General features: G+C 37.5%; 1 protein-coding gene and 1 long non-coding RNA gene across 4 annotated transcripts in view; both read left to right on the top strand.

Annotated features, from left to right (window-relative positions):
• Positions 1 to 12,789, top strand: part of LOC134790482 (transcription factor Sp3-like) — a 28,862-nt gene extending 16,073 nt beyond the window's left edge. For 2 of the 3 annotated variants that reach the window (XM_063761286.1, XM_063761288.1), the window contains exons 8-17: positions 428 to 530; positions 2,063 to 2,266; positions 4,285 to 4,445; positions 5,057 to 5,143; positions 5,632 to 5,697; positions 6,709 to 6,829; positions 10,316 to 10,523; positions 10,994 to 11,140; positions 11,964 to 12,108; positions 12,534 to 12,789. In XM_063761286.1, the coding sequence (XP_063617356.1) occupies positions 428 to 530; positions 2,063 to 2,266; positions 4,285 to 4,445; positions 5,057 to 5,143; positions 5,632 to 5,697; positions 6,709 to 6,829; positions 10,316 to 10,523; positions 10,994 to 11,140; positions 11,964 to 12,108; positions 12,534 to 12,698 (1,407 nt within the window). In that variant the 3' untranslated portion in view covers positions 12,699 to 12,789. The remainder of the gene's footprint in view (positions 1 to 427; positions 531 to 2,062; positions 2,267 to 4,284; positions 4,446 to 5,056; positions 5,144 to 5,631; positions 5,698 to 6,708; positions 6,830 to 10,315; positions 10,524 to 10,993; positions 11,141 to 11,963; positions 12,109 to 12,533) is intronic. The other variant, XM_063761289.1, reaches the window with a different exon arrangement.
• Positions 12,790 to 13,496: 707 nt separating this feature from the next.
• Positions 13,497 to 15,821, top strand: LOC134790481 (uncharacterized). The gene is made up of 2 exons (XR_010144192.1): positions 13,497 to 14,148; positions 14,394 to 15,821. It is a non-coding gene; the product is annotated as an uncharacterized LOC134790481 (long non-coding RNA).
• Positions 15,822 to 27,324: the final 11,503 nt, after the last annotated feature.

Here is a 27,324-nt window from a genome sequence, read left to right as displayed (position 1 = left end):
CTCTTAATAGCGAAGTCGCAGCCTTCGTGCAGTGTGGTAGACCACCTTTACCTTTAGACGTGGATGTCCTGAATGCTAAACTTACAACCTTAGCTGACAAAAAAAACTGTAACAATAGACACAGTATATTAGATAACACATTTAACCAATTGCATATACATATTTATTAAATGAACACACTTGAATAAATGTCACCCCCCGAAACGAGAGCGTGCCACCTGTCCCGATCCTGCGCAAGTTCCTGCCAGTTACTGACGCGAAGCTGAAGCAGTTCCGCCGTCACACTGTCTTCCCAGCGATACATGGGCCGACCCACCGGACGTCTACCAGTAGGTCGTCCCAAGAACGCCCTCTTGACAGCCCGATCTCTTTGGATCGCTGAGCCAAAATAGTTAGTTGAATAAATGTCAACCAACTTCCATTGCAGAACTTCTCCGGCATGGGCCAAGTGAGCCTCGTGAACGGGCAGCTCGTGAGGACGCCGGTGCTGCCCGCCGGCTTCCTGCAGAACGTCATGCACCTGCCCACGGGTAAGATTTGACAATTAGCTCATTGTTAAATATCTAGTATAAGTTGGAGTTACCTTACAAACTTGATAACATCCCATAAATTAAAATTTTATACTTTTGTCTTACTCTTTTCGTTGCAAGCTAATAAACTACGTACCTAGCGAAAGTCTTAGCTCTGTTTTCATATCCCTAATACTAAACTAACAATTCAGTTAATTAATCAGCTACCTAATTTGGCAGTTGAAAGTTGGATTGGCTAGTATAGATCATATTAATATGTATATGGAATTAAGTTGCCTGCTGTAAAATTTGAACCTGGTCAATTTAATACAGTTTATGTATAAAAGTGGCGTAGTTAACACACAAGTACGGTTACCATCAGTTTGTCAGTGACATAAACGCCGTCGAGAACGTAATTTACTTTCTATACGTCCCGTTTGCACTAATATGCGAGTGCGAGCGAGATGTATAGAAAGTAAATTACGTTCTCGACGGCGTTTATGTCAGTGACAAACTGATGGTAACCGTAACGATGTATGTATTTCTTAATGGGGGATATCATTTAATAAATAATGTTTCACTTATAGTTATTTCATGACGTTTACAAGTTTGTATGGAAATTCTGACTTACAAGAATTTATTTATTAAAAGACAATGAATGAATGAATGAATGATATTATCATCATAAGTCCTAAGCTTATAACACTCACAACTCGACCTTTGCTTTGGGATTGCTGTCTTATTTCATTTCATAAGCTTCGCCTTTTAATAGTTCAGACTGTACGTCATCAATGTAAATACTTCACCAGTTATCAGACATTAAATGGTTTGGATCATGTATCATGTAGTTATCATACCCTACGTTCGAACTATCAGTCGTATACATAATGAAATGTATGGCTTACCATTTTATTTGTGAAAATTTTAAAACATAATTTAACATTATTAAATTCTTATCCCTAATATACTCTGTGTTATTAGCAACTGTATTAATATATACTATAATAAGAAAATTATGTTTGCTTATATATATTTAATTTTAGTTACCATCACTCGCACATTTCACAAATAATTATGTACACGCTATACATTTCTTCCATACCTCCAACTGTCGAGGTGTATTTTTGAGCAAAGATCCTGACTGTACCCTCATCCAAAGTGTCTATAATAATTAATTAAAATAGTGCGAATACCAATCGATATTGAAACTCATCTGAGAGGAGCGGTATGAAGGCTGGCGTCCACTAGACTCGCCGAGGCGAATCGAATCGAATTGCAATAATTCGCCTCCTACACAAGAATCGGCGCACCGCGGCCGGTCGTCAATGGACGCAGTTGCATAGAAAATATAGGAGGCGAATTATTGCGATTCGATTCGATTCGCCTCGGTGTCCGAACCATCTGATAAATTTAAAAAAGTTTAGAAATACTGAAACTTAAGTGATGGATGAGGGCACCGTCTAGGCACTCATTCCCCTACTGTTCTATCTAGCATGTGCATGCAGCTTCAACAACCACCATACTAATCAGTGTTGCCACCCCCCCGCTAACAGAGCAACAGGCCACCGTGACGATACCGGGCACTAACATATCGATACCGTTATCCGCGCTCGGCAACCAAATGATATCGATACCCGGCGCCAACCTAGTGCAGGGCTTATCGATACCGACTAGTCAGGTGCCGACCAGCCAGACCATATCGATACCGTGTAGCGCGCCAGACAAGAAAGAGAAGGAGGGCAGTCCGCAGCAGCAAGGTTTGTAATCTAATAGGGTGGGAACAACTTTTGAACAACCACATTGCTTTACACAGGTTTTGTAAACACTTGCCCATACTTTGTAGGAGTATGAATCTCAAAATGAACAACGTTCACTATGCGGCCAACCCCAAAATCGCAAAAAATGGCTGTTCCATACACGTGTTCGTGCTTTGTCTGATCTCAAATTTTTTCGCAACTTTGGGGTGGGCCCAACAACAAAAGTGTTTCACTATGACTACATATTTCCTAGTACATATTCACCTCGTAGAATAAACATTAAAAAACAATCTTTGTGGAAGTATTTATCACAAAGTATGTTGTTAAAAATGAGAATTTAGGAGTACATTGCATAAGATTATTATGAGAATATTAGGGTACTAATAAAAATGTGCTGACGTTTTGAACCAACAATTAATATATCATATAAATAAGAACAACTCGAATTTATGGTCACAAGAAAAATACATTTACCGTGAGGGCTTGTAGTTTTATGTTGACTAAATGACTATACACCTTGTGAGAAGTTGTTTCCACCCTAACGTTATCTAATACTATTCTATCTCCCAAGCTTACATATTGTTTCACTGTTATGGTTTCTTTGCTTGGTGTAATCATTTCCTTCACAATCATGCACATCATCGTTATATATTACCATCACGGCTTTAGTAAAACACGGTGTTAGACCACTATTGTATTTATTTGCTATAACTTTATAAAATTTGAATGGTAAATTTATAGTTTACCTAGTCCATATAGAGCTGCAGAGAATGTAAAGAAAAACATGTATACAGATAGCTTCTCCAATATTACAGGGTTCTATGTTACATTTTCAAGATAGTTGAAATTCGACTTGATGTCACTATGACAATGTTCAAATTTCAGTTCGATAAAAGTGAAACATAGAACCCTGTAATATTGGGGCAGCGAGATGTAGTGCTTATTTCCATCGTTTTCTCACGGAAACGTACGAACGTGTCTTGCTATTTCGCACAGTCTTGGCACAAAAAGTACTGAGGTTGACTGAAGTAGCATGACAAATACGAACGTTTCCGAGAAAATACGATGGAAAACAATTATGCACTACATCAGATCTGTACCTCACGTTGGCTGATAAACTGTTATGTTTTCTTTGCACTTTGACTTTTAATAAATCTTGAAAATAGAAAACCAATATGGTCAAAGGTATCTTTTATAAACACCTGTGTATTTTTTGTTTTAACAGAGCGTGGCTTGTATTGTAATTTATTTTTGAAGGTTTGATATAAAATAGTAGCTGTTTTAAGGACTGAATATATCTTTAGAGAGCCTGTGTCAGTGCGGTGAACGCCATTTTTATTCCAGATACAGATTGTCTATAATGTCTGGGCCAATTTACTGCCTTACAATCTACCATCTGCCCAGATGGTGTAGAGACTAGAACCCCCTAAGCTAACTTTGCACCATCTTGAACAGAACAAAGCGAGGGAGTGTCATTACAAACGTAATATTTTCATAGAAAATTTACATTAATAATGACATTGTCACACTTTGTCTTTGCAAATGCCATGCTGAGTTAGCTTGGTCCGACTGTAGTAAAATGGTCAATGGATCTGTCATCTGTCATTTTATTCACAGGAATATAAAACAGACCGTAGGTATAGTCTGACAAAAAAGATTAGAAATTAAAAAGTGGCAATACTGTAGTGTCGTCCCGTTTTCTTATATATATATATATATATTGATTTGAAAGGGACGACACTACAGTATTGCCACTTTTTAATTTCTACTCTTTTTTGTCAGACTATACGTCTTACTAGAAAATCGTTGCGCAACCTTGTCAACCGATTGATGGCGTTAAGCAGCACGCGTTACTGACCTGAATTAACTATAAATCGTTTGTCTTTATCTGTCATTTTGACTTAACGTATTTGTAAGAAAGGGATAAAATATAATTGAACTAAATCAGGCCCATAAAGTTTTATGAATAAGGGGGTGAGTCTTTTCTCGCCACCCTACAATGTTCGTCATATCAGCAGGTGGCGGGGTAGCGGTCCGCGGCGGCGTGGGCGGCGTGGGCATGGGCATGGTGCCGGTGCAGGTGCCGGTGAGCGTGGCCAACGGGCACACCGTGTACCAGACCGTGCACCTGCCCGTGCACGCGCCGCAGCATCTGCAGATCATACCGCAGCTGCAACAAGTAAGTCATTCATAATTATCCCCTAAATCTACGTCATGATTTCTTTTTACCAACTTTTAACTAAGACATCGTGTGGTGTGAGTCTACCGGCTGGAGAAACCATCATCATCTCTTTTTATTTAACAACAATGTAAAATTGTTCAAAACTTTATTCAATGATTTCAATTTAAAAAAAAACGAACAATTTTCATTTTTCAACTTGAGCGAGTTATTTTATCAAAGAAAATTTAGATTAGAGGAATATTGTCAAAGTAAATTATGTAGTCAGTAACTTTTAGAACTCCGTTCGACTTTCATCCTTATTTTTGCACTAATATAATGTGTTCAATTTGTTAAATATCAAAAAGTATCGCCATTTACTCGAGAGTATGCCAAAGGTATGGCGCCATCGCTCGAGGAGATTTAATCATTTGTGTCAAAAGATGGCAGTAAATGTACTGACTACATAATTTACTTTGACAACATTCCTCTATTTCAAATTCTCTTCGCTTTTACTAAGTTTTTTAATAGATACAATTTTTTTTCGGATTCTATTTTCTGTCTTGTCTGTTTTGATAAGCAAACTTTTACTTACATGGTATCCTAATATGTATCATTATCAATTCCTTTAGATGCAAGCGCAGCCGCAAGTAGCGAACGTGCTCACGCCATCGGGACAGATTCAGCAGATTCAAATCGCGTCGCTGGCCAATGTTCAGGTAACTACAACACTCAAATTAAAGTTGACGAAATATAAAGTGAGCCGATCTTGTTCAAACTTGTTTGGGAGATTGGCTCACTTTATTATGTATTTCGTCACCCTTACCTAATTCGAGACACTGACGCTCGTACGAGAATTTGTAATTTGTGCGGAGATTTGCACACATGTGAGAGGCTGTCGGATTCGCGAATGCGGAGCGTGAGTGGGTTTGCGAAAGGATGTGTGATTGCACGAATATGTAGACTACGCAAAATGTTTGAGGTTTGTCAGTGATATTCGTCAAAAAACTGACACGACTTGGATAACTGCGAATGTCAAAAACCATCGCGAGAGTAGTCCTACATTGTAGGTAATTATCATGCGGGTTAACGTATTTGGAAGCGTGTAACTGATGAAACATATACGAGGACTCCCGATATTATTGGCGTTCGCATAATGAATTCGTATGAACTGACTAGGTCACATCATAATGTACTGTTTTTTTAGCAGCAAAACGGAGCAACACAAGCCACCGCCAGTGCCGGGCAAACGCCAGGAACCATAACGCTACAGGTAAAAACATTATTGTTTATTTAGTTATGTGGTTAAATGACATAACTACACAGAAGTCCATAGTTAGAGTTACACGTACCCGTCATCAAAAAGTCCCTCCCATACAAGATACATAGAAAGTTATACTTGCAAAAATAGGCCACCGGCCTTCGAGCCTAAATTATTTAAACTTACCGCTTCTTTCATTTCAACTGACGGAAATGGCTTGACAGACTATAGCTCTCTTTTCAAGGAAGGAATTGTACTGCGTTTAACTATTTACGCTTATGGCAGAAAAGGTGAGCGTAACTTCTTAATTCTTATTTCAAATTTAAAATCTATCTAAACTTCACACCTTATCCCACGCTGCTCGGACCCTGGTAACGTATAAAGGCCGTACAGAACCCCATGCAGGGCGACACCACAGCCATCCAGCAACAACCATCGCAGACCATCATAACCAGCACGCCTGCCGGCCAGCAGGTCACAGTCATACCCGCCACTAGCAACGTGCGTCCTAATGTCGTTCAGGTACTAGGGGATGAGAGAACCCCTTGAAGAATAGCTGTAGCGTTCTTAAGAGACACTTGATCCAGTAGATCTAACATACAGAGGACTACAGAACGCAGACGAAATGTGCCTACAGGTTAATCCAAGGTTCAGAAAACCTTATATTTACTACACGGTGACCAATCAAGCTTTCTGTTCCGAACGCCCAATCATCACGGTCGGAAACTACCAAATTCACATTGGTCGGAAGCCTCGTTTCCGACTGGGAACTAAGAGCTGTAGGTTTGCAGGCTGAGCAGTCCTTAAATTCACAAAAAAAAAACACCTAAACTAAACGGTCACTGGAACATTGAAATGAACCTCACCCTTGATGCCCTGTAGACCTTTCATAAAACATTATTCACCATTAACGAGCTGAGAAAATCTAGTCCCTCTTCCCTTCCAATATTAAATTTTGTTGCTATACAACTTTTAACAACTCGAGACTTATTCAATTGAACTAATTAGAAATGATTTGCACAGATGCCAACGTTGGGCGTGGGCGGCATCGGCGGAGCTGTGCAGCTAGTCCCAGCGCTGGGCTTGCCCGGCGTGCAAATCGCACAGTTACCCCAGGCTCAGCCTCAACCGCAGCCTGTCATTGGTAAGTAGTTTAGGCGTTTTGTCTTCAACGGTATCGGAAACCTTAGATTTAGGTAATGTCGTGAAATAAATAATATAAATATTATAGGAAATTTCTTACACAAATTCAGTAAGCCCCACGGTAAGCTCAAGAAGAAAAAGGCTTGTGTTGTGGGTACTCAGACAACTATAAATATAATATAATTATACTTATATACTTTTCACGCCACTGTTCGGAAATATGGCAATAGATGATCTAAAACCAAGCTGGAAAGTAGGCAATAGCTGTAGCACTTGAACCACCACTACTACAATGTTTCATTGTTATTATCATCTGTCATTGGTGACGGTTCGCTACAGCAATGAGTATCAGTTAAAAAACATAAAAATCAATAAAAGGTCTTTTTTGGCGCAACTTTTTCCTTCAAAAATAAACTTACGTTATTTATAGGACCACTTTCTTGTTTAAAAAAAAAGAAATGTCAAAACCATTCAGTTCATTTTTTTTTAACAATTATCCATTCAGTTCACGCTTAAGGCGTTTTTTACTTTTGTAGCTGTTTGTGTTTTTTTTTAACAAAAACGCTTCTAAGTTTAGAGTGGGTTTGAAGCAAATAACAGAAAAACGACTCTCAAAAGTAATAAAAAAAGTAGAAAAGGCGGGATCTGAAAATACTTAATGAATTGGATAGTGTAAATTGTGTTTGACTAAAAATACAAGAAACACGTATCTACGCTCGCTATAAAAATGAGTTCATCTAGTGAAGAAAATTATATTCTTACGCTGACGCCTACCGAAATTCAAGAGACAGCACAGGCAGTGGTTAGTAATTAGCTACCAGAGAAATCGCGGGCTAGTACTTATAGTTATGCAAATGTTTTCTTATTTCCTCGCAGTAGTCGTGAAAAGCACTATGTAAGGCCTCGGCCGGAAACGCTAAAGATGGACTCGTATTATTTGAGGGCCTCCACTAACGTGTCGGCCCTCAAACGCACTCGTCCATCTTTTAGCGGTTTTCCGTCCTCTCCTATAATGTACTATAGAAAACACCCATGACTCGGGAACAAATATCTGTGTTCATTACACAAATAAATACCCTTACCATAGCTACCAGGATTCCAACCCGGGACCATCGGCTTCATAGGCAGGGTCACTACCCACTAGGCCAGAACGGTCATCTCGAATTTTAGTATGATATAGATTTAATCCTCCTGATTATTTTTTTATAAGAACACAAATCTCTCAGAAGTATACTGTCAGAAATAATCAAGTTTCCATTTCTCTATTTTTATGAGGTGTTTCCCTTCGAGCAACACGGAAGGGAGGCGGCATTCGCACTATTTCCCCTCTGCCGAGGTACAAGATTAGCGCGTCAATCTAATCTAGCGCGGGTAATAAAACTAGTTGCACTTGGATTTTTCACTAGACCGAGTCCAGACGCGCGCGTGAACACTGCTGCACAAATATGCCTGTTTGCTCGGTTTTTTGTTATAAAAAGAGGTCGGGGACATCAAATTTACAAAAAGAAAGTGTTACATTTCACATGTAATATTTTTTTTACATATCATACGTTTAATTACATTTAAACACAATTATTAAATTTTAGTCTCATGTAATTGTTGGATTTATCGATTTTGCTCGCTCAGTACAAATTGCGGATCGGTCGAGCGACAAATCCGACTTTTCATCTCTCAGAATACAATAACATACTTCAACGAAAATGTGTTAGTGTGCGTGTTGTGACACTTGTCACTCGTCCGTACACAAAAAGAGATCGAGGTTTGCAAGATTTGTCTTTGACGTGTGTCATTTTCTATGTATTTGTGTCGTAATTACAGATTGGATTTTGTATGTAAGTGTGTGAGAAGTGCGACTGTGTGCACCTTTCCCCCCGCGAAAAATGGCAGAAAGATTTGTACGGTGAGATATCGCTTGGGCCCCTCCCTTCCGATGTGTCGGAAGCCGGTGTTGCTCGAAGGGTGTTTCCTTTTTATCCCTCCATTCATATGTTTGGACTCTGTGGAGTTTTTTTTAGTTTAGTATTTCGTCCGTTACTTCAGATAAAAAAAAAACTATTCTAATTTTATTCACAAACAATAAGGTTATATAGATTCAAGGCTGCACCAATTTAGCCAACATTACAAAAAAATGTCATACAAGGTTACGTAAAATTTTTCGTATGGCAACACTGAGTAACTGTCAAGCTAGCGTCTGTCAGACCGACGCAGTCAACGTCAACATAGTTTTTGTTTCTGCGTGTTCCAAATTTAAGCGTAATTTATTTGATTAAAAACTGTTGTATTTTTATTAGTTCAATATTTATATTACGTTAAATCTGCAACTTTAATTTATAGTTAAAACAATGTGGCCAGCAGAATTAGATGAAGTTAAAATTGAACCAAAGGATGAGCCTTTGTCCGGCGAAGACGATCCACTCACTGGCGATAATGGTAAATTGTTTAATAATGTGTTGTAGGATGTAAACTAACGAATTCACTTACTACTTAAAGTTCTATGAGTAAAGATAGGGGAGTTAAGCTATATCACATGTTGTTTGGTGTGTTATTATTATTGGTTAAGTATAGTTTTGTGCAGGTTTGTATTTAAGAGATATTTGTGTCAAGAAGGAGAAGTAGTGGGTTGCTTTTAGAAATGTTTAATTCTTACTGGTAGCAATCATTTTTAGGTTAGACTGTGTAATTTTAAGTCAATTTTATTTGGTAAATAGTGTTGTAAGCTTACATGTAATCATCATGCGGTATTTAGTCATTAATTTTTATTACCTTTGCCATAAAGATGAATATGGCATTTATTGTGGGTATGACTTAAAAATGCCAGCTAAAGAGGAAGAGTGGGACTATTACTTTTTGTCCATGCATTATCTTCATTGTCATTATCGTGATTTGTGCCTATGTCTTAAACTCCATCAAACCATACAAAAAGTATGAATTTTTTTACCACAATTGGATTATGTCTGGGATTCTTAGGGCCACTTGCACCATTCACTAAATCAGGGTTAACCAGTTAAGCCTGGAGTTACCATGGTTACCAGTACAATTTGACACTGGGTTAACAGTTTAACCGGAAAACCCCAGGTTAGTGTGATGGTGCAAGTGGAGCTTTGAGTTAATCCTACTATGAAATAAAAAATAGCCGGTAAAATAATAGCCACGATATGTCAGTACTCCGTATTTCGCTAAGATCCCCACGTCACAGGCTGAGCCTAGTGTGGGGATCACTGTACTGCCTCTCCTGTAGGGAATGCAAATCGGTTATTTTTTGTATGGAAATTATCAGTTATTAACCGAAACCGCGGTTATTTCCATACAAAAAATAACCAATTTGCATTCCCTACTCTCCTGTAATATTAATTTTTGAAATAAATATATCTTCTAATTCTATTTGAATTTGAAAATAAGTGAAATTTATTATTATTGAAACCCTACTGTGTCCCACTGCTGGGCAAAGGCCTAAAAATAAAACTTAAAAGTTCATCCTTGATTGCAGGCCAGCAAATCCAACAAGACCCCAACGAGCCGGGCAAGTGGCAGATAGTCACAGTTGGCAACAATAGCAACAACAGTAACAACAGCAACAGCGGCAACACTTCGGGTACCGAGTGTGAGAATGGGAAGCAGAGAGCGGCCAGTCCCAGTGGCAAGAGGATGATGAAGCGGGTTGCCTGTACATGTCCCAACTGTGATCAAGGAGAGAAGTGAGTGTTTTTATGAATTTATCTATGTAAAAATATGTTGCAGTCAATTTTATATACCAGCTGTCGAATATGAAGGTGTTTAATAATTTTTATTATAGGTAGTTTATTGTAGGTAGTTTTATTGTAGGTATGTAGTTTATATTATTCATTTTTTAATACTGTTTTGCTTTCAATTCCTGCTGAATAAATAATTAACAGTGTTTTTGGTACAAGTTCCTCATTTTTGTCTGTTGTGATAAAAGTTGTGATGGAGTAAAGATTTTGTTTAAAACAAAAGGGCATTGCTAATTTTCCATTTGAATTATGAATTACACAGATTACACCAACATAAAATCGCTCTGCATTTTAAAATTTGTTGTTTCAATAACAGGATAATTTTAGTTAAGTATTATATTTGTATAATTACGTCATAAAACTCTTCTCTCTGTTCAATCTCACAAATTATATTAAATTATGTTTTCCTCATACAGCCGGCTAGTAGACCGCAAGAAGCAACACGTATGCCACATAGCGGGCTGCAACAAGGTGTACGGCAAGACTTCACATCTACGCGCTCACCTCCGCTGGCACACCGGCGAGCGGCCCTTCCTCTGCAATTGGCTCTTCTGTGGAAAGAGGTATAGTCAGGGTTAAGAAACTTGAGCGTTCGGGCATTCTCGGCTCCGTTCGGCTCAGCATTGCTCCGAGCAATTATTAGGGTTGGCACAACTTGACGTCCCGTTGCGTGCACAACAACAGATAACATAATTACTTGAATTTTGACAACCCTAATTAGCCGAAAGGGATAGTGCCATTAGAAAGGGACTGCATAATTCATCCCTGAACCGCTGTCAAACTTCGGTTTTGTAGGAAGTTTCTTTTCTGTATGGTAGTACTATTACTTATTCTGTGGTTATAGTGTTACCAATATCTGGGAGACCGAGCTTTGCTCGGAAAATATATAAAAACTAAAAAATGCTTATTTTCCCAGAGATAAGTACTAGCTAGATCGATTTTTCGACCCCGAAAACCCCTATATAGCAAATTTCATCGAAATCGTTCCGAGATATATATATAAACAAGAATTGCTCGTTTAAAGGTATTAGATTTTACTTCTTTGACTAGATGGAGTGTGTGAAACGACTCGCGATCATTACACATTGGGGCTCTCAAACTGAAGTCGGTAAAAGTGGCAGCGCTAGCAGTTGAAATGCTAACGGTTCACGTCAGTTGCATTAAAGTCCTACGATCTTTACTAAATGGCAAATAAAAGTTTCTTTGGTTTATGGGTTCAAGTAGTATACAAAAACTCAACAACACTATAGTGTTGGAATGAGAAGCGCGGCTTGCGTTGATTTTTAGATACGCGCGTGTATGGTGATAGCGAAACTGGAGTGTCTTGTTAAACGCTTTTTAGTTCGGAAATGTGGAGTACTAGTAAATTGCATAAACCATTTCCAGGTTCACACGGTCAGACGAATTACAACGGCATAGACGGACGCACACCGGCGAAAAACGCTTCGAGTGCCCCGAGTGCAGCAAGCGGTTCATGCGCTCTGACCACCTCGCCAAGCATGTCCGCATACATACCAAGAATCGCATCACGGTAAGCATTAGCATTTACAACTATCACGTTAACAAACTGAATGAAAACCTACTAATTACCTTTTTGCCAATACTTTTTTTCCTATCCTATTTGAGTGTCCCACTGCTGGGCAAAGGCCTCTATGGTCCTTTATGGTAAAGGTCAATACTAAAAATGTAAAAAAAAAATCGTTTATGATAAATCTTATTATTGATAGAATCATTGATAACCAATGCTAAGTGGCTTATACTCCACTCCACCATTTTAATCACCTCTCATTGAAACTGTCAAACCAAGCTTTGTTTCTATAATATTTATTGCACAAAAGACAACCCAATCTCACAACAGACTAATTCTCTCGTTCTTAACATTTCTCTAGAACATCTTAGGAAACAGGATTTTCTTTAAATATCCCTAGCTATAAATTTCCATCCTTACCATTCCAGGAGGTAGCCACCTCAACGCAATCCATGTACTCGGACTCCGGCGACGACAGTTGCGACGAGAAGATGATGCTCACCATAGAAACCATCCATCCCGAGGGTGAAGACGATAAGCAGCTGGTCATGATCCGGCCTGCAGGCAAGATAGAACCCGACCACGACAGCTAGGACGAGCACAGCGACGGGTAGGCGTCGCTGAGTGAATAGGAAAGTAAGATAGAATGAGATGGTCAGTTTTGGAGGCTGGTACCTCCATGGATAGGCAGTTGAGATGGTCAGTTTTGGAGGCTGGTACCTCCATGGATAGGCAGTAGCTTATGATATTATGGTGGTTTGTACCGGAATGAGTGAACTGTAGCGTGACCATCCAATTCGAGGGCGAAAAGAGAGGGAATGAGACGGTTCTGAAGGCATAGTGCCTTTCATGGGAGCGGCGGATAGGAAGTGTTAGTAGAACCGGAATAGGAGCGTAAGTGAACTTTACACAGCATAGGAGCCCACTGTTGTGTTTGTTGGCGCCGTTCCGGTTTAGGTTATCAGGTGGCAGATGGGCACTGTTCCTATAGAGCGAACTATGTTGTAGCAAAGTCCTAAGGAGGATAGCAAACTATATTTGCTCTGATTGTAAAAACAAGTGTGAAAATAATGTTGTATCCATCCTGCCAGGCGCCCGTTTCTTAAAAGCTTGTAAGTTGTAATACAAGTGGAAGTCCCTTTATAACAAAAGCTGTCAAAAAGTGACATCCAGTTACAAGCTTTTGAGAAAGGGACCCCTGCAAGATTTGTGATTATTGAACGTAGATGTCACAAGTCTTGTCAACTTTTACTACGTTTTAAGATGTTTCTATTTGTGTCGCTGGTGCCCCTTCTGTTAAAATAAGTAATACGGTCAGTATCTAAATAGGGTTTTAACATAGTATGTGAATCAAGGAATGTTTTATAAGCAATAATGAGAGTATAGTTGATCGCAACAAAGTTTTATTTAAGAAAATTGCTAACACCTTAAAACTGATCATCAGTGGATTTTATTTGCAATATCCTCGTAAGCCCAAGGTCCTACTCGCAGGACTAATTAATTTAATGTGATTTAAACCATTTTCAATTGGAACCAAGTTGCAAATTTAACCGTATCTCCTTCACAATTGATTTCAAATTCAAATGGCATTATTTTTTGTATGGTGGGCCTTGGAAGGATAAAGTTAATGAATTATCCGTTAACGTGTTGAAGATCAATTGTATGTGTGTTGGCCTAAGTGCAAATTGTCATTTACTTGTTGCTAGTTTAATATTAGAAAATGAAAAGGCATTATTATTTATTGTAGATATTTTACTAATAGCATCACAATTCGTAATTATGTGGAATCGTCTTGTATTTTTATTTATATTATTTATATACAAATCTGCAATAAGGCCTAAGCGCTATTATAAAATTGTGTCCGATTTTTGTAGGACACTAAATGAATGAACCATCTTACACTAAAAGTAATATATTTATATTGTATACTCTTAGGATGAAATGGTTCTTGATCAGTAGTTGTCGTTGAAAGCATAATCAATTTCCTGAGTGAATCAACAAAATTGTTTGTCCTTTATGCTCTTAGAATAATACAGCTAAACTGTAAATCGTAATTCAAGACCGAAAAAAGTAAGACAATGTAGCCACTTTTTACTAGCGCGTCTTGTATTTATGTAAAAATAAGTAAACAAAAGTACTTTTTTAAATCGTAGGAGTAAAATTACCAATTAATAAATTATCTTAGCGTGTTTATTTATAAAAAGGAATTTGCTATTTTACAAACAAATTATTGCAGTGGCAACATTGTCTTACTTTTTTGGTCTTGAATTACGATTTCCAGGTTAGAGCTTGTAAATGTCTAGAAGTTAAAACATTTTGTTAAACATCATATTTACATGATGAAATTCGTTGAGATTAATTGAAGTCCATTAAACATTAATGTAAATAATAAGAACATTCAAGGTTCATAACAGACTGGTTCTTGAGCCTTGGAGTGTTATTCTTATAGCAAATATGTGTGTCGAATAAGTGAAAAAAAGTTTATTTCTGTTACTCGTCGTTTGAGCCGCCTGTATTGATAAAAAAATGTCTACTAGGGTAAACAAACCATTTATTGGTACCGAACGTTAGCACATAGTTTTAGTAGTATGGTGTACCGACGATAGGTTTGTTTACCTTCATGTTTAAATTAAAAATGTTCATGGCTGTGGGTGTTTTAAAAGTACAGAGTTGTAAGTATTATGTTAATAGAGTCTGTCTAAGTTAAATCTGCAGCGACAAAGTGAGGTAGTGTCATTATAAACGTCATATTTATGCCATGTAGCGTGGTCCGACTCTAGCAGATTATCATTTTTAACGCCATAGTGTATCAAGGAAGTCATTTAAATTTCGGATTTGTTATAAATTTACTAATGCAATGTATGCCCACTTTATAATTTATCGAACTTCCTAATCCTAATTCCATTTTTTAACCTGCAATTTTATCTAACATAAGCATTTTAAATTTGAACTTGTGTAAATAGTCATAATTTTTGTAAATAATGTAAATTATATTATAAGCATTGTAGTTAGTGTTTTAACGTAAATTAACCTAGCGAGACCCCACGTACTTGTACAAGTACACATTCAATTCTAGAAATTTAAGAAAGTTCCAAATTAAAACGCTCAAAAATAGCCCTGGGTCTCACATCAGAGTTAAATTACATCAGAGTATCTCAAGTGCAGTTTTGCATTCGGAACCTTATTTTTTTCCATTACAGTCCTTTTAAAAGGACGTCAGGACTTAGGAGGATAGATGCAGTATTGTATACACCCACATTGTGATTATTGATTGTATTCATTTGTTATTGCCATATAATTGAAATGTTGTTCCGCGTGGGCCGAGCGTCAGAGGTTAATGACTGGAATTAGACCCTCACTGACCCTCCTTGAACCCATCTTGTTATATAAAATTGTATAACTTACATTTCGTCAGATAACAAACAAAGCTCACTTACAGCAAAATAAAAATTATCAAAATTTTAACTTGTAATTAGTGAGTTTTGGTTGTCACCTGACGATTTGATTTCCATAGATATTAATTCTGTGTTTAATCTCCTGACTGTACTGTACATCAATTGTCACAACCAAACCAAGCACTGTGACTGTGAGGTCCAAATTTAGGAAAACAAACTTGTAAATACGTGTATATCTGTTATATAGTGTATATTAGCTGTATCATAAGCCTGTATATAATTTTATCGTTGAACCATTTTAAATTAAATATTTTTACACAATGTAGCTGTTTTCTTTTTCTAAGCCTCTTTTCGTCCTATCTGGCTGCGCTCAGCGTAAGCCGCATTACTGTATTATTCATGATATCTACAAGTTGCATGTTAGATGGCGCTGTTCTGTGGAGGTGTGGACTAGAAATCCTGAATCGCGCTATCAAGATTTTTCTTGGGAACCCCACGTGACCCCACAGTAGAGCATTAATTGTATAGTTTATGAATCACGTGCTAGATGGCGCTGTTCGGCGTAGTAAAAATCTTGAATCGCGATATCAAGATCAAACAACAACAACATCTTAGAACAACGACCCCAGACTGTACTTAATTTATTTAGTTTACATAGCGCATGGTATAGTGTAAATAACATTATTTGCGGTATTTGACGTCTGTCACTCACAACAGCAATACTACGTAAAATGTTTTGCACATCGAAATCACAAAGGAAAACAACTGCACTGCGAACGTTTACGTTCTACGTCTTTTTTTTTTTAATTTTAGGGTTGGCCGGACACCACCGTTATGAATCGGTAGTCGTCTAAGTAAATTGATATGAATTTTTCATTTTTCTTTTAATAAAAATAAGGAAAAGGTGGATAATTAACTGTAAATATGGATATATTTATCGTCACTTAGGGCGGGTTGCACCGTGCCCATTTGATGTGCTGATCATGGCTAAAGATGGCGCTAACGAACGCTAACTGCATATTTGGGTTGCACCACGCCTAACGTCTGTTAAAAAGTTACGCTGCCCTTAACCGGTCGTAGACCACTGGTTAACGATTTTACCGCCTGATAAAAATGGCGGCAGTTTATTGAATTTGTCCGTATTTCATGAATTTATATTTGATTTTTCAATAATTTTAGGAAATATGTTATTCTAATTATTAAAAAATGTTAATAACAATGAAATGTGGAGTTTGTAAACGCAAAAACGTGTGACAGTTGACATGAATGGCTCTAAAAGTCATTATAATTGGGAGACGATCCGTCTTTCATAAATACATTAATTCATTTATAGTTTAAAAGAAATGTGCGTGTTTTAAGTTTAAATTGCGTGCAAAATGACTCAAAGTTGGAGTTAAGACCAGATTGACGTTATCACAGGTTAACAAATACGTCCCATCAGATGAAACTCGACGGCATATAATGTCGGCACTACTACTTGTCGCCAGGATGGTAATTAAAACCAATTAAAGGCTTCTGATTATTGGAATCAAGATAAAAATGATAAATCCTTTGGACAAATCCACCACGGACGAACTATGATATTCGAAAACAGCGAGATGGCACCTATAGCCATCTACAAGTCTGCCTCTGAAAATCGTAACCCGCTATAGAAGTGAACTATGTTTAGAACTATAAACGTACATAAAACAAATTGCGAAATATAAAATCAAGTATTTTGTGAAGTATGGCAAGTGAAGTTTTGTGAAGTGTGGAATGTATTGGGACAATTCCAGACTAGTTGGCATAACTAATAGGTTATAATAAAGTGACAAAAATGTGTAATGCAAAAGTGATTATAATACTTCAACTCCTACTTACTTGGGTTTTATTTGCTTTTACAACATAATCTTATTCATAACCCTAACAACAACTTTCCAAGTAGGCATTAAACTAAAATAATATTATTTTTGGAGCTATCTATATTTGAATTGCAATTACAACTACAAGTGCAATTTGTGTTGCTTCTAATAGGATCCCGCACCCATTATCAACATAGTATGGCAAAGCATCCTTTAGCACAGCGGTCGGCAACCTTTTAGCAGCCAAGGGCCACATAGTAGTTAACTAACTAACTAAGTTTAACTTTTATATTGTATTTGTTAACAAAGTAGTCGCGGGCCGCACTTTGTTAATATTTATGTCTTTATCAGACATTGACGTTTGTCAATATTACATACAAAATAGCCATGGAGGCTCGTGGGCCGCAAGTTGCCGACCGCTGCTTTAGCATAAAATAAAAATAAATGCCCGAGGGATGCCGCTTTCCTAAGTAATAAAAAAAGCTAAAATATATATTACCGTGCCAAGGCGATACTGGCTGTCAAGCTTAGTAGAGTAATTATTCTGGAAATATGGAACATACATGAGAACAACTGAGTTGTTTTAAAGGAACTTATAATATGCTTGTCAGATGCAGAAAGGAACAATACCCCTATCTGCATCTGACAAGCATATCTATTGACAAAATTCAAGGTATTCTGTAAGTAGGGCTCTTCCACTATAGTCAAAAAACATTTGCAGTGACTTTAAAAATACAAAGCAACATTTATAAAACTTTAATACAACTACCAATACCTGGGTCAAATAAAATATAATATGGCTTGTTTTCTTGTCACCTGAATTTGTGTTCAACCAGTCATACATTGAAATATATTTAACCCTAGCCATGTATTGGAAATAATGTTCCAGTACAGTACCTACTGATTAACCTACCTCAAGTCCCTATATACATAACATTTAAACCTAACATAGGTACCTAAATAGCCCTGAATTTGTCACAAGAAAAGGCCCTCGGTCTGAATTATTTTATTTTATTTGTTTTCCCTCCATACTGGCTTTTTAATTATTTATCTACACCCGAAGAAAATAAAATAGTTAATAACCAAGTTACCTGTATGACTGAAAATATAATAACTGATAGGTAGGTACCTCCTTAAATATAATTGTAAAATAAATAAGTTCTTTATCTACTCTCCGGGTAACCCTTTACCTCCATTGGTCACTAAACTGCTTAAGTACCTAAAAAGGATAGTAGTATGAAATGGAAAACAAAGTAGATAAGGTAACTAGCAATATATTTTCTTGTCAAAATTGAAATTCAGATAATATTTCTAATTGTACTTTATTTTTTGTAACAAGTTTCTTCCGGTTAATTTAATTGTATAATTTGTTGATTTCTTGAATTCATTCACTTGTGTGTAACTTTTATCTTGTATTCCATATCATATGGTGTCAATCTAACCTGAAAAGAAAGCAACATGATATTATTATAAGTCATCATATTCCTCGCGTTTGTCCCGGCATTTTCCACGGCTCATGGGAGCCTGGGGTCCGCTTGGCAACTAATGCTTAGACCAAGCAGTTTTAAATTAAAGTACAAAAGTAACTCAAATGCCTGCTACTAACAGTTATGCATTATTTTGTCAACAATATAATTGGAATTTTTTCCCTAAATATCGTCTTTGCTTCATAGTTGTAGATAGCGTAGTTAGCGCAAGTAATCACTTGTGCATGCTTGTGCTTAGGGCTCTGAAAGGACTGGAAGTAGGAAGCAGCTATAAGCATTAAACTAATAAGATAACTTACCGGGCAATGTCGCTCCTTGTTTGATTCCGACTTTAGCTAGGCCATTCAACAATCGTAGTCAGACATTTCACTTTAGAGTGTTTTTAATATATAACCATAAATATATTCAGGAATGGCTTATATTGTTGAATATTTAGATTTTAAATCTGCAAAGAATGTGTAGGTCGCGCCTACAAAACTTTTCTCTTTGAGAATTTTGACAACTCAGTTTGGCATTTATGACTGGGTTGCTATATAAAATAAAAATTCTACCATAAAATTTTTGGTAGGAATGCGTTCATAATACGGCAATACGATTACCGATTAGTAATTTTAACGTCCTGTTATTTTATAGTTGGTGCAACGCATTTTATTTAGCAATCGTTAAGACCCCCACGTCAGCGTTAAAATTTAGCGAACCGTGCTTACGTTAGCAGGTGGTTTGGTGCAACCCGCCCTTAACAGACAACAAATTTGACACAGAAATAACATAAATAAACTTTAAAATAGATCCCCAGTTAGTTTCAATTTTGATAATGGGTGCGACCTACTCGGTCGGTGTATTAAATACACCGACCGACCGGTAGCTTGCGGGAAAACCATATAATTCTAGCTTTATTTAAATCTCAAATAAAAATTCATTATACGTCACAATTCGATACCTCAGTCTACGTGCCATCCAATCGTAATCGCTTGCTGTGACAATCGATTTGCGTTAGTTACATCTCTATAATATATACGTCAGTCATAATGTGTCAAATACCGCAAATAATGTTATTTACACTATAGATGGCGTCATCAAAAGCAGCGCATTTACTTTATGAAAATGTTACACAATAAAAACAAAATTGAAATATCATTTTACTAAATATTTATCTATATTGAGATTGCGTAGAGTGATAATTGAGATTCTATAAGGAGGTAAGTACTATAATCTCGTAACAGAACTAGATCTTGATGCAACCCAGAACTGGGTCGCAGGGTTGTGCCAAGTGCGGCGGGCACCACGATGCCAACGACAAAAAACTGTTTGAAAAAACCGGGCAAGTGCGAGTCGGACTCGCGCACGAAGGGTTCCGTACCATAATGCAAAAAAAAAAACGAAAAAAAAAACGGTCACCCATCCAAGTACTGACCACTCCCGACGTTGCTTAACTTTGGTCAAAAATCACGTTTGTTGTATGGGAGCCCCATTTAAATCTTTATTTTATTCCGTTTTTAGTATTTGTTGTTATAGCGGCAACAGAAATACATCATCTGTGAAAATTTCAATTGTCTAGCTATCACGGTTCGTGAGATACAGCCTGGTGACAGACGGACGGACGGACGGACGGACAGCGAAGTCTTAGTAATAGGGTCCCGTTTTACCCTTTGGGTACGGAACCCTAAAAATAAACATAAAACATTTACACTTTCCATAATAAGGCTTGTTACACGAGTTTACTCGAGGTTTTGGTAATATAAAATGTTTAAAAAATAGTTTAATGGTCACGGCAAAAGGGTGGGGCCGGGGTCGTACATGTTCTTATGGCTAAGGTGAAAAGTTATAGGTATGCATATGCCTACACAAGTGACAAGATCAAGGTTTTATAAGATCCCCTTACGCTCAAAATTCTAAATTAGAATTTCTCGCTGCATGCGTTAGAGTGGTATTCCACCCATCCAGGTGGTGGTGGTAGGCAGGTGGAACACCCTAAGCACTACAGTTAGGAAAAATAATTTCAACGCTTGAATTCCAGTACAAAATCATATACTCGTATACAGGGTGATTCAGGAGACGTGAGCAGGACTAACACTGCGCATATCGTTCATTATAAGCAACTGTTTCGTATTAGTATTAGTGAGGTTAACGTTAATTTTCTAGTCGTGTTGAAAAAAAAAGTTATTTTTTTTTCTACATGCATGGTTACCCTAAAATTAGAATACTAAACTACCGATATTCTGTGTCAAATTGAATGTCATTACTGTCATCACGGTCTGGTTACTTTTGAAAACTCGTATCTCACTCAAGTTTGACAGTTTATTTTCTTCGTAATCAAAATGTCATTACGGTTAAAGAGGTTTTATGTTTATTAATTAGGTCCTGTAGGGTGACCATGATTGTTGAGAATTAAATTTGCCCTCACCAAAAAGTAAAAAAATAGGAAAAAGTGTTGTTATTTCGCCTAAATACGATGGTGATCGATCAATTATCAGTTACTGAGTGTGCAGGATTAGTCCTGCTCACGTCTCATGAATCATCCTGTATATTATATTTCATAAATAAGCGCAAAAACAAGTAAGTACCTACAACAGATTCAATTTCATATCTGTGGTACCTACCTATACCTACTAGTGTCCGAAGTAGACCCGCTGTTCGAAGACTTCGAATTTCTTAACCCCCGATTACGATAGCCATAGCATGCGGCAACCCTATCCGAAGCACTAAGAGGCAATCGCAATGCTTTCCAACGGTTTTGTGCCTTTTTATCTTTCCCGTCCGCGGAGCACTGGTTCCGTTCTTGTTTAGAAAATAGATATACAGAGTTAATTGCCGGAATGAGATGTATCTGCCATAATTGACCGAAGCGAAGCGAAGGTCTACGTTTTGACTCGGGCATTTTGCTTTCGTATGTCCGGATGTTCTCCTCTACAGGTCGCAATTCTTAACCGATTCTCGTGAAATTTTGTGACCGAATTTTATGACTAAATAAAATTTTTTTGTCAATCCGGTTTTTGGAATTTTTTAAAAATGGCGGAGTCGTGATACCTGGCGCCTAAACAAATAGTCGTATCGATATCATAAGACTTTTTTTCTTTTTGAGACATGTTTACAGAGTTAATAGCAAAAAATGCAGAAAAAAATTATCGCTGGTTTAGGCGGTATTTAGATATTTAATTTAAACTAATTTTAATTTGAGAAGGAGTAGCTAAATTTCGTCAACCCATCTAAGAACTATTTGGCTCAGTTTGTAAACGTTCGCTTTTTCTGTTTGCACAGAGGGTCTGGGTTCGATCCTCAGTAATTGTATGCTGGGATATTATAACTTTTTGTATTTTTTTACACATAAATTTCGTATTGTTTTTCTTTAATTTACTATACACCGTGTTTTTATTGAATTCCGTTAACTTCGGGGTATAGTTAAGTACGTTTATAAGAACTAAATGGCATAGTTAATTTAAAAAAAAAAAATTTTTTTGTTTTCTTTTTTGTTTTTTTTTTTTGTTTAAAAAGTAATTAAATGTAGCATATAGCGTTGTTGTAACACGGGCATTACATTTAACTCAACCAAACAATTGAAATCTGTGACATATCAATGTCATTTCGTACATCAATCGACCGAGATTGTACTTAAGTTTAGTAGCAAATGTATGAACTCATTCTAAACACTAATCAATATATTATGTAAGCCGGCCCTAAGGCAAGTGTACACGCTTGTAGAGGCCTTATAGTAAAAAAATAAATTATGGATTATCTCCGAAATGGACTTAATTAGAACATCGGTGTCTTTGAGAAAGTTACTTGATTTAAGCTCAGGAATGCACCCTTGAAATTAACGGAAATCAAAAAAAACACGGTGTATTTAAAGCTCTTAGCACCATGTTATTTCAAGCTCTGCTCGCGAGGTCTACAGCTCACAGAGCCACTAGTTTATGCGTTTATGGCCTTATCTGTGTTGTAGGTTACTGTTCTACGTGTAGGAACGAACATTATGGGTAACGGATTAGTTAGATAATGGTTTAACGGAGTGGATTTTATCGTGATTATGTTAGCTGAAGTAAAAAGGAGGTGTGGCTCGTAATTTACATACAAATAAGTATGCTAATATAAGTCGAAGTGTTCAAAGCCTTTCCGGCGGCGCCTGCTCATAAATACACCTAACTATTACAGAATTTACAGAAGCAGAGGGCCTACCGCGAACCACGTTCGACGTGTTGCCTCTGTGTCGCACTTGTAAATTAGTACGTAAGTGTGACAGGGAGGCAACACGTCGAACGTGGTTCGCGGTAGGCCCTCAGGTACCATACAGAATTGTTCGTTGTTGGTTTAGCGTTACTTTTGTATATAGCTAAGCACGTATCGTCATTAATTTTTCACTCTATATAAAATCATCTATATATCTGGACACATTCATTGTAGAGATCTCAGCATATTAAGTCTATTTCTCTAGTACTTATTGCTCTTCTCTAGAACTAGTCAAATCAGCTTCTTTTTTAGAACTGTCAAAACGATTTGCTAATATGGAATTTATATGAAAACGTGTGTAGTGACGTCACAGTCAACTCACCTACTTTTTATACTTCCATCCGATTGATTAAATAGAAATTGTGTTTAAAAATAACTGCTATCTATGTTAATGATCTGGTGCTTTATTTCGTGCACGGTGTGAAATAATTAATTTATTTTTAAGTAGAGGAATGTACCCAATTATTTAAGTACTGCGGAATGGAGTATCGCGTCAAACCATTCTGGTTTAACGATGCTTTTGGATCAAAATATTTTGAGTAGTTCGGGATTAAAGGTAATTTTACGAATGCGCGCGCCGCTAGTTGCCTCCAAATGCACAGACCTAGACCAAAACTATGTTATGCTACATTTACGAAGCCGCAATCGGAACCGTGGCGGGTCGTCGTCCATTTTCCGTGTCGTTAGTCGTCTAATGGCTGCCATTACCGAGCCCGTGAAATCGTGATGCCGCTGCCCACAAAACGATAGGTTTTTTCTATTTTCCCTGACGCCTCGGTGATTCGGAATCGACGTAACGTTGGTTCTCACAACTGGGTATTAAGGTGACAATAAGTGACTTGCAGTTGCAGGCGTGGCGTTAAGGTCCCGTGGGTTCAGGTTTTTCTTTCACTCTCACTGAGTTGAAGCGTAAGCGAGATGGCTGTGCGTGCTCGGGATCACGGATGTAATGTTTTTGAATTTTAATTTTTTGGAAGATTTAGGGGGAAGCGGGGTAGATAGGCACAAGGGGCAGTTTTGAACACCCACACTAATTCCTTAACTAAAAACTTATGTTCACCTTCTGCAACACTAAAACGTGGCTTTGTATGTGTGAGTGAGGTACGAGCTTCGGCAGCGGCACATCTCTCCTGACAGCCGTTGCCGCTTGGTGCGTGAAAACGTGTTTCCGCGGTCGCATAGTAAATAAATTATGATTTTTTTATCGATCGTGGTGCGAAATTTTAGACTTTACCGCATGAACATCATAATGAGCGCTTAGTACGTTTATTCAATAATAGGATTAGCTTATTATTTTAAAGCAATACTTAATAGTATATTTTTAATAAATTATTTTTAATTAATTTGACCATTGGGGTACTTTGGTACAATAAAGATTGGGGCAGTTTTGAAAATATCAAAGTGCCCCTCTAGTGTATCTAAGTGCCCCTGCCTGTTTTTTTGTTAAAAGTTTTTTTACTGTACCTATAGTGCGAACGTACAAAGAGAAAGAAAATTAACAAAGAAAAGTTAAAACAACCAAAGTAGCTTTTTGTCAAAAACGACACTGATTTCATTAAAAGTTGTTTTTTGTAGAGTTAGTGCACCTGCTGCTTACTAACTGTAGTATGTTCTAATAGCACCGCACTTAATAGACGTTTTATAATGTTTAAAAAGTTTACTGATGGTCAGCTAACTGAGTTGATCTGTAAAGTGTGCTCTGGGGGGCAGTTTGAAACACTTACCGGGCACTTTGATTCACGTGCCAAAGTACCCCAAAATGATGTATCAAAGTGTCCCATGTAATGTATCAAAGTGCCCTGCAGGTGGGGCACAATTGAACAAATCCCATTTTTTGTTAAAATCCATATATCTCTTTTACTGGCCATAAATTTAACAAAAAATGATACACTTTGTATACCTTAGTAAATTTGTCATCTACTAAGTACAAAAAAAATGTATTTTGATTTCATTTTGGGGCCTAAAATCGATTTCAAAAAAAGGTGTACCAAGCTGCCCCGCTTCCCAAAACTGCGCATTATTATAGACGCAAGTTTTCTATTTTTAACTTATGTGCAAAAATTGATACAAATTTTTAGAGCGCGTTCTAGACCTATGTTCGTGATTTTTTCTATCGCGCAAAAGTCAATAAATCAGGTTCCGAATCGATGAAGTTACTTGAGAAAGGCCTCAAGATCTACTTAATTAAAATATTGGTACCTACCTAACTGTATTGTGATCTAAAAAACTGGTCAAGTGCGAGTCGGACTCGCGTTTCAAGGTTCCGTACATCACACAATTTTTAACAATTTTTTTTTGTACGTGAAACGTGACGTGAGTGAAACGTCTTGAAAAACCCGAATGGGTCAGATCAAAAACCAGATGTAACATGACGTGTTACGGCGCGGTGGCTTATATCTCTGCAACTATGCAAAGTAGCTTGAATAGGAAGATTATAGTACAAGTGCCTAATGCGAAGACTGAAGGCCGAGCTCCGCGTAGGGCTGCATGCTCGGAGCGTCCGACGGGTTCGCGCTTCCTACAACTTCCGCAAGTGTTTTAAAAGCGAAGACCGAAGAGAGGTAATACCTATAGTGCTTTTTTTAACTCGTAACAATAGTAGAAAACCTAATCAATTAGTAGTACAAATACCATTGCGGCTGTGTGCCAGATACAGCCTAGTCGCATTTTTTGTCTTCAGTCCGACTCACGCTCGAACCTAAATCATCAGGACGCTTCGAGCCTTCGATCTTATGCGGCTATCGGCCTAGGGCCTTCGCAATAGCTGTCTACAGCACGTTTCACTTAAACCATTGCGGCTGTGTCCCTAAAAAAGCCTAACCGCATTTTTGTTCTTAAATCCGATTCACGCTTGACTCTAGATTTCTAATAGATTTTCCTGTCATCTTTAGGTAAAGAACTATTTTTGTGAATTTTTTTATAGTTTTGGAGATAGAGGGATGGGGGGGGGAAAGGTCATTTTTTATCTATTTTCTTGAATAACTTCTAAATGTTTTATCCTAAATTTATAAAAAAATATATTTGAGATTCTCACAATGAGCCCTTTCGTTTGATATGTAACACGATATAGTTTGCAAAAATTTTGTTTTTTAATTTTCTCATTTACCCCCAAAAGTAGTCCCTATATATGTTTAAAATTCATTTGTTGACGTTATATATGTCCGTCTTTGGGTCATAGACTTACATATGTGTACTAAATTTCAACTTAATTGGTCCAGTAGTTTCGGAGCAAATAGGCTGTGACAGACGGACAGACGGACGGACAGACAGACGCACGAGTGATCCTATAAGGGTTCCGTTTTTTTCCTTTTGAGGTACGGAACCCTAAAAAGCGTTATGATTTTTCAAAAACTCTGCTGGCTGAACCTACGTTACTACACTTTAAAAGTGTTCGTTGGGCAAGCTTTAGCTTATTTGGCTCGCTTTTTCGTTTATGACAGCAAGGTTAGGTGCTGAATGATTCGGTACCTATGAAAAGGAAATAGATTAGGTATTTCATTTTTCTAAAATTAACATTTTACCTAAGGAACGTTAAACTTTAAGATAAGTACAAAAAAAGGCCGGGCGGGCAGGCGGGCCGTAAGCTTGTTTGCCACCGATGTGGTATAAAAAAAAAGTAGATATTTATGCGTATTATCTTGTAAGTATTTTCTTTTTTACAATGCACTAATGGACGCCCAATAATGGACGTAGGTATAGGAAGTCTAATTTAAAGCACAAAGCTATTGTTCTAAACCAATTCGGACATCCTAAACAATCCTCACTTTCCCAACGTTGTCTCCACCAACCAGAAGCTTAGAACATCCGCCAATTTATAACCACGACCACTAATATACCACCGCATTGAACCATGAAGCTACTTTGTATAATTTCTAGGATTTACTGCAGCTTACAGTACCTACTGAAGCGCGTAAACAAGCCCATAATCATGGTGATTGAGTAGGCAAATCGTCTTTAAAGTACCTGATAGAAAGTCGTAAGCATAAATTTCTGGCTCCTGGTATAGATGAAAGAATACCACCAGAGACCGACCGAGGATAGACGCTCGTGGCGACGCCATATACGGAGAGCCGATCCCAAGTAAATGTGATAAGGCTAGGAAGAAGAAGAAGAAGAGAGGTATAGATGAAAAAGGGGTTCAGAGACCAAATTTGTAATTAGTGTAGTTGGTTTGCATTTCAAATTAGTATAATATTAATCATACTTTGTGCCTATTTTATGAAAGTGTATGTTACTTGGTAGGTATAGGTACTAAATAAGATGTTTGAGAAC

This window comes from Cydia splendana, chromosome 5 (genome assembly GCF_910591565.1).
Source record: "Cydia splendana chromosome 5, ilCydSple1.2, whole genome shotgun sequence".
Taxonomy (NCBI): Eukaryota; Metazoa; Arthropoda; class Insecta; order Lepidoptera; family Tortricidae; genus Cydia; species Cydia splendana.
This window is presented reverse-complemented; position numbering and strand designations above follow the sequence as displayed.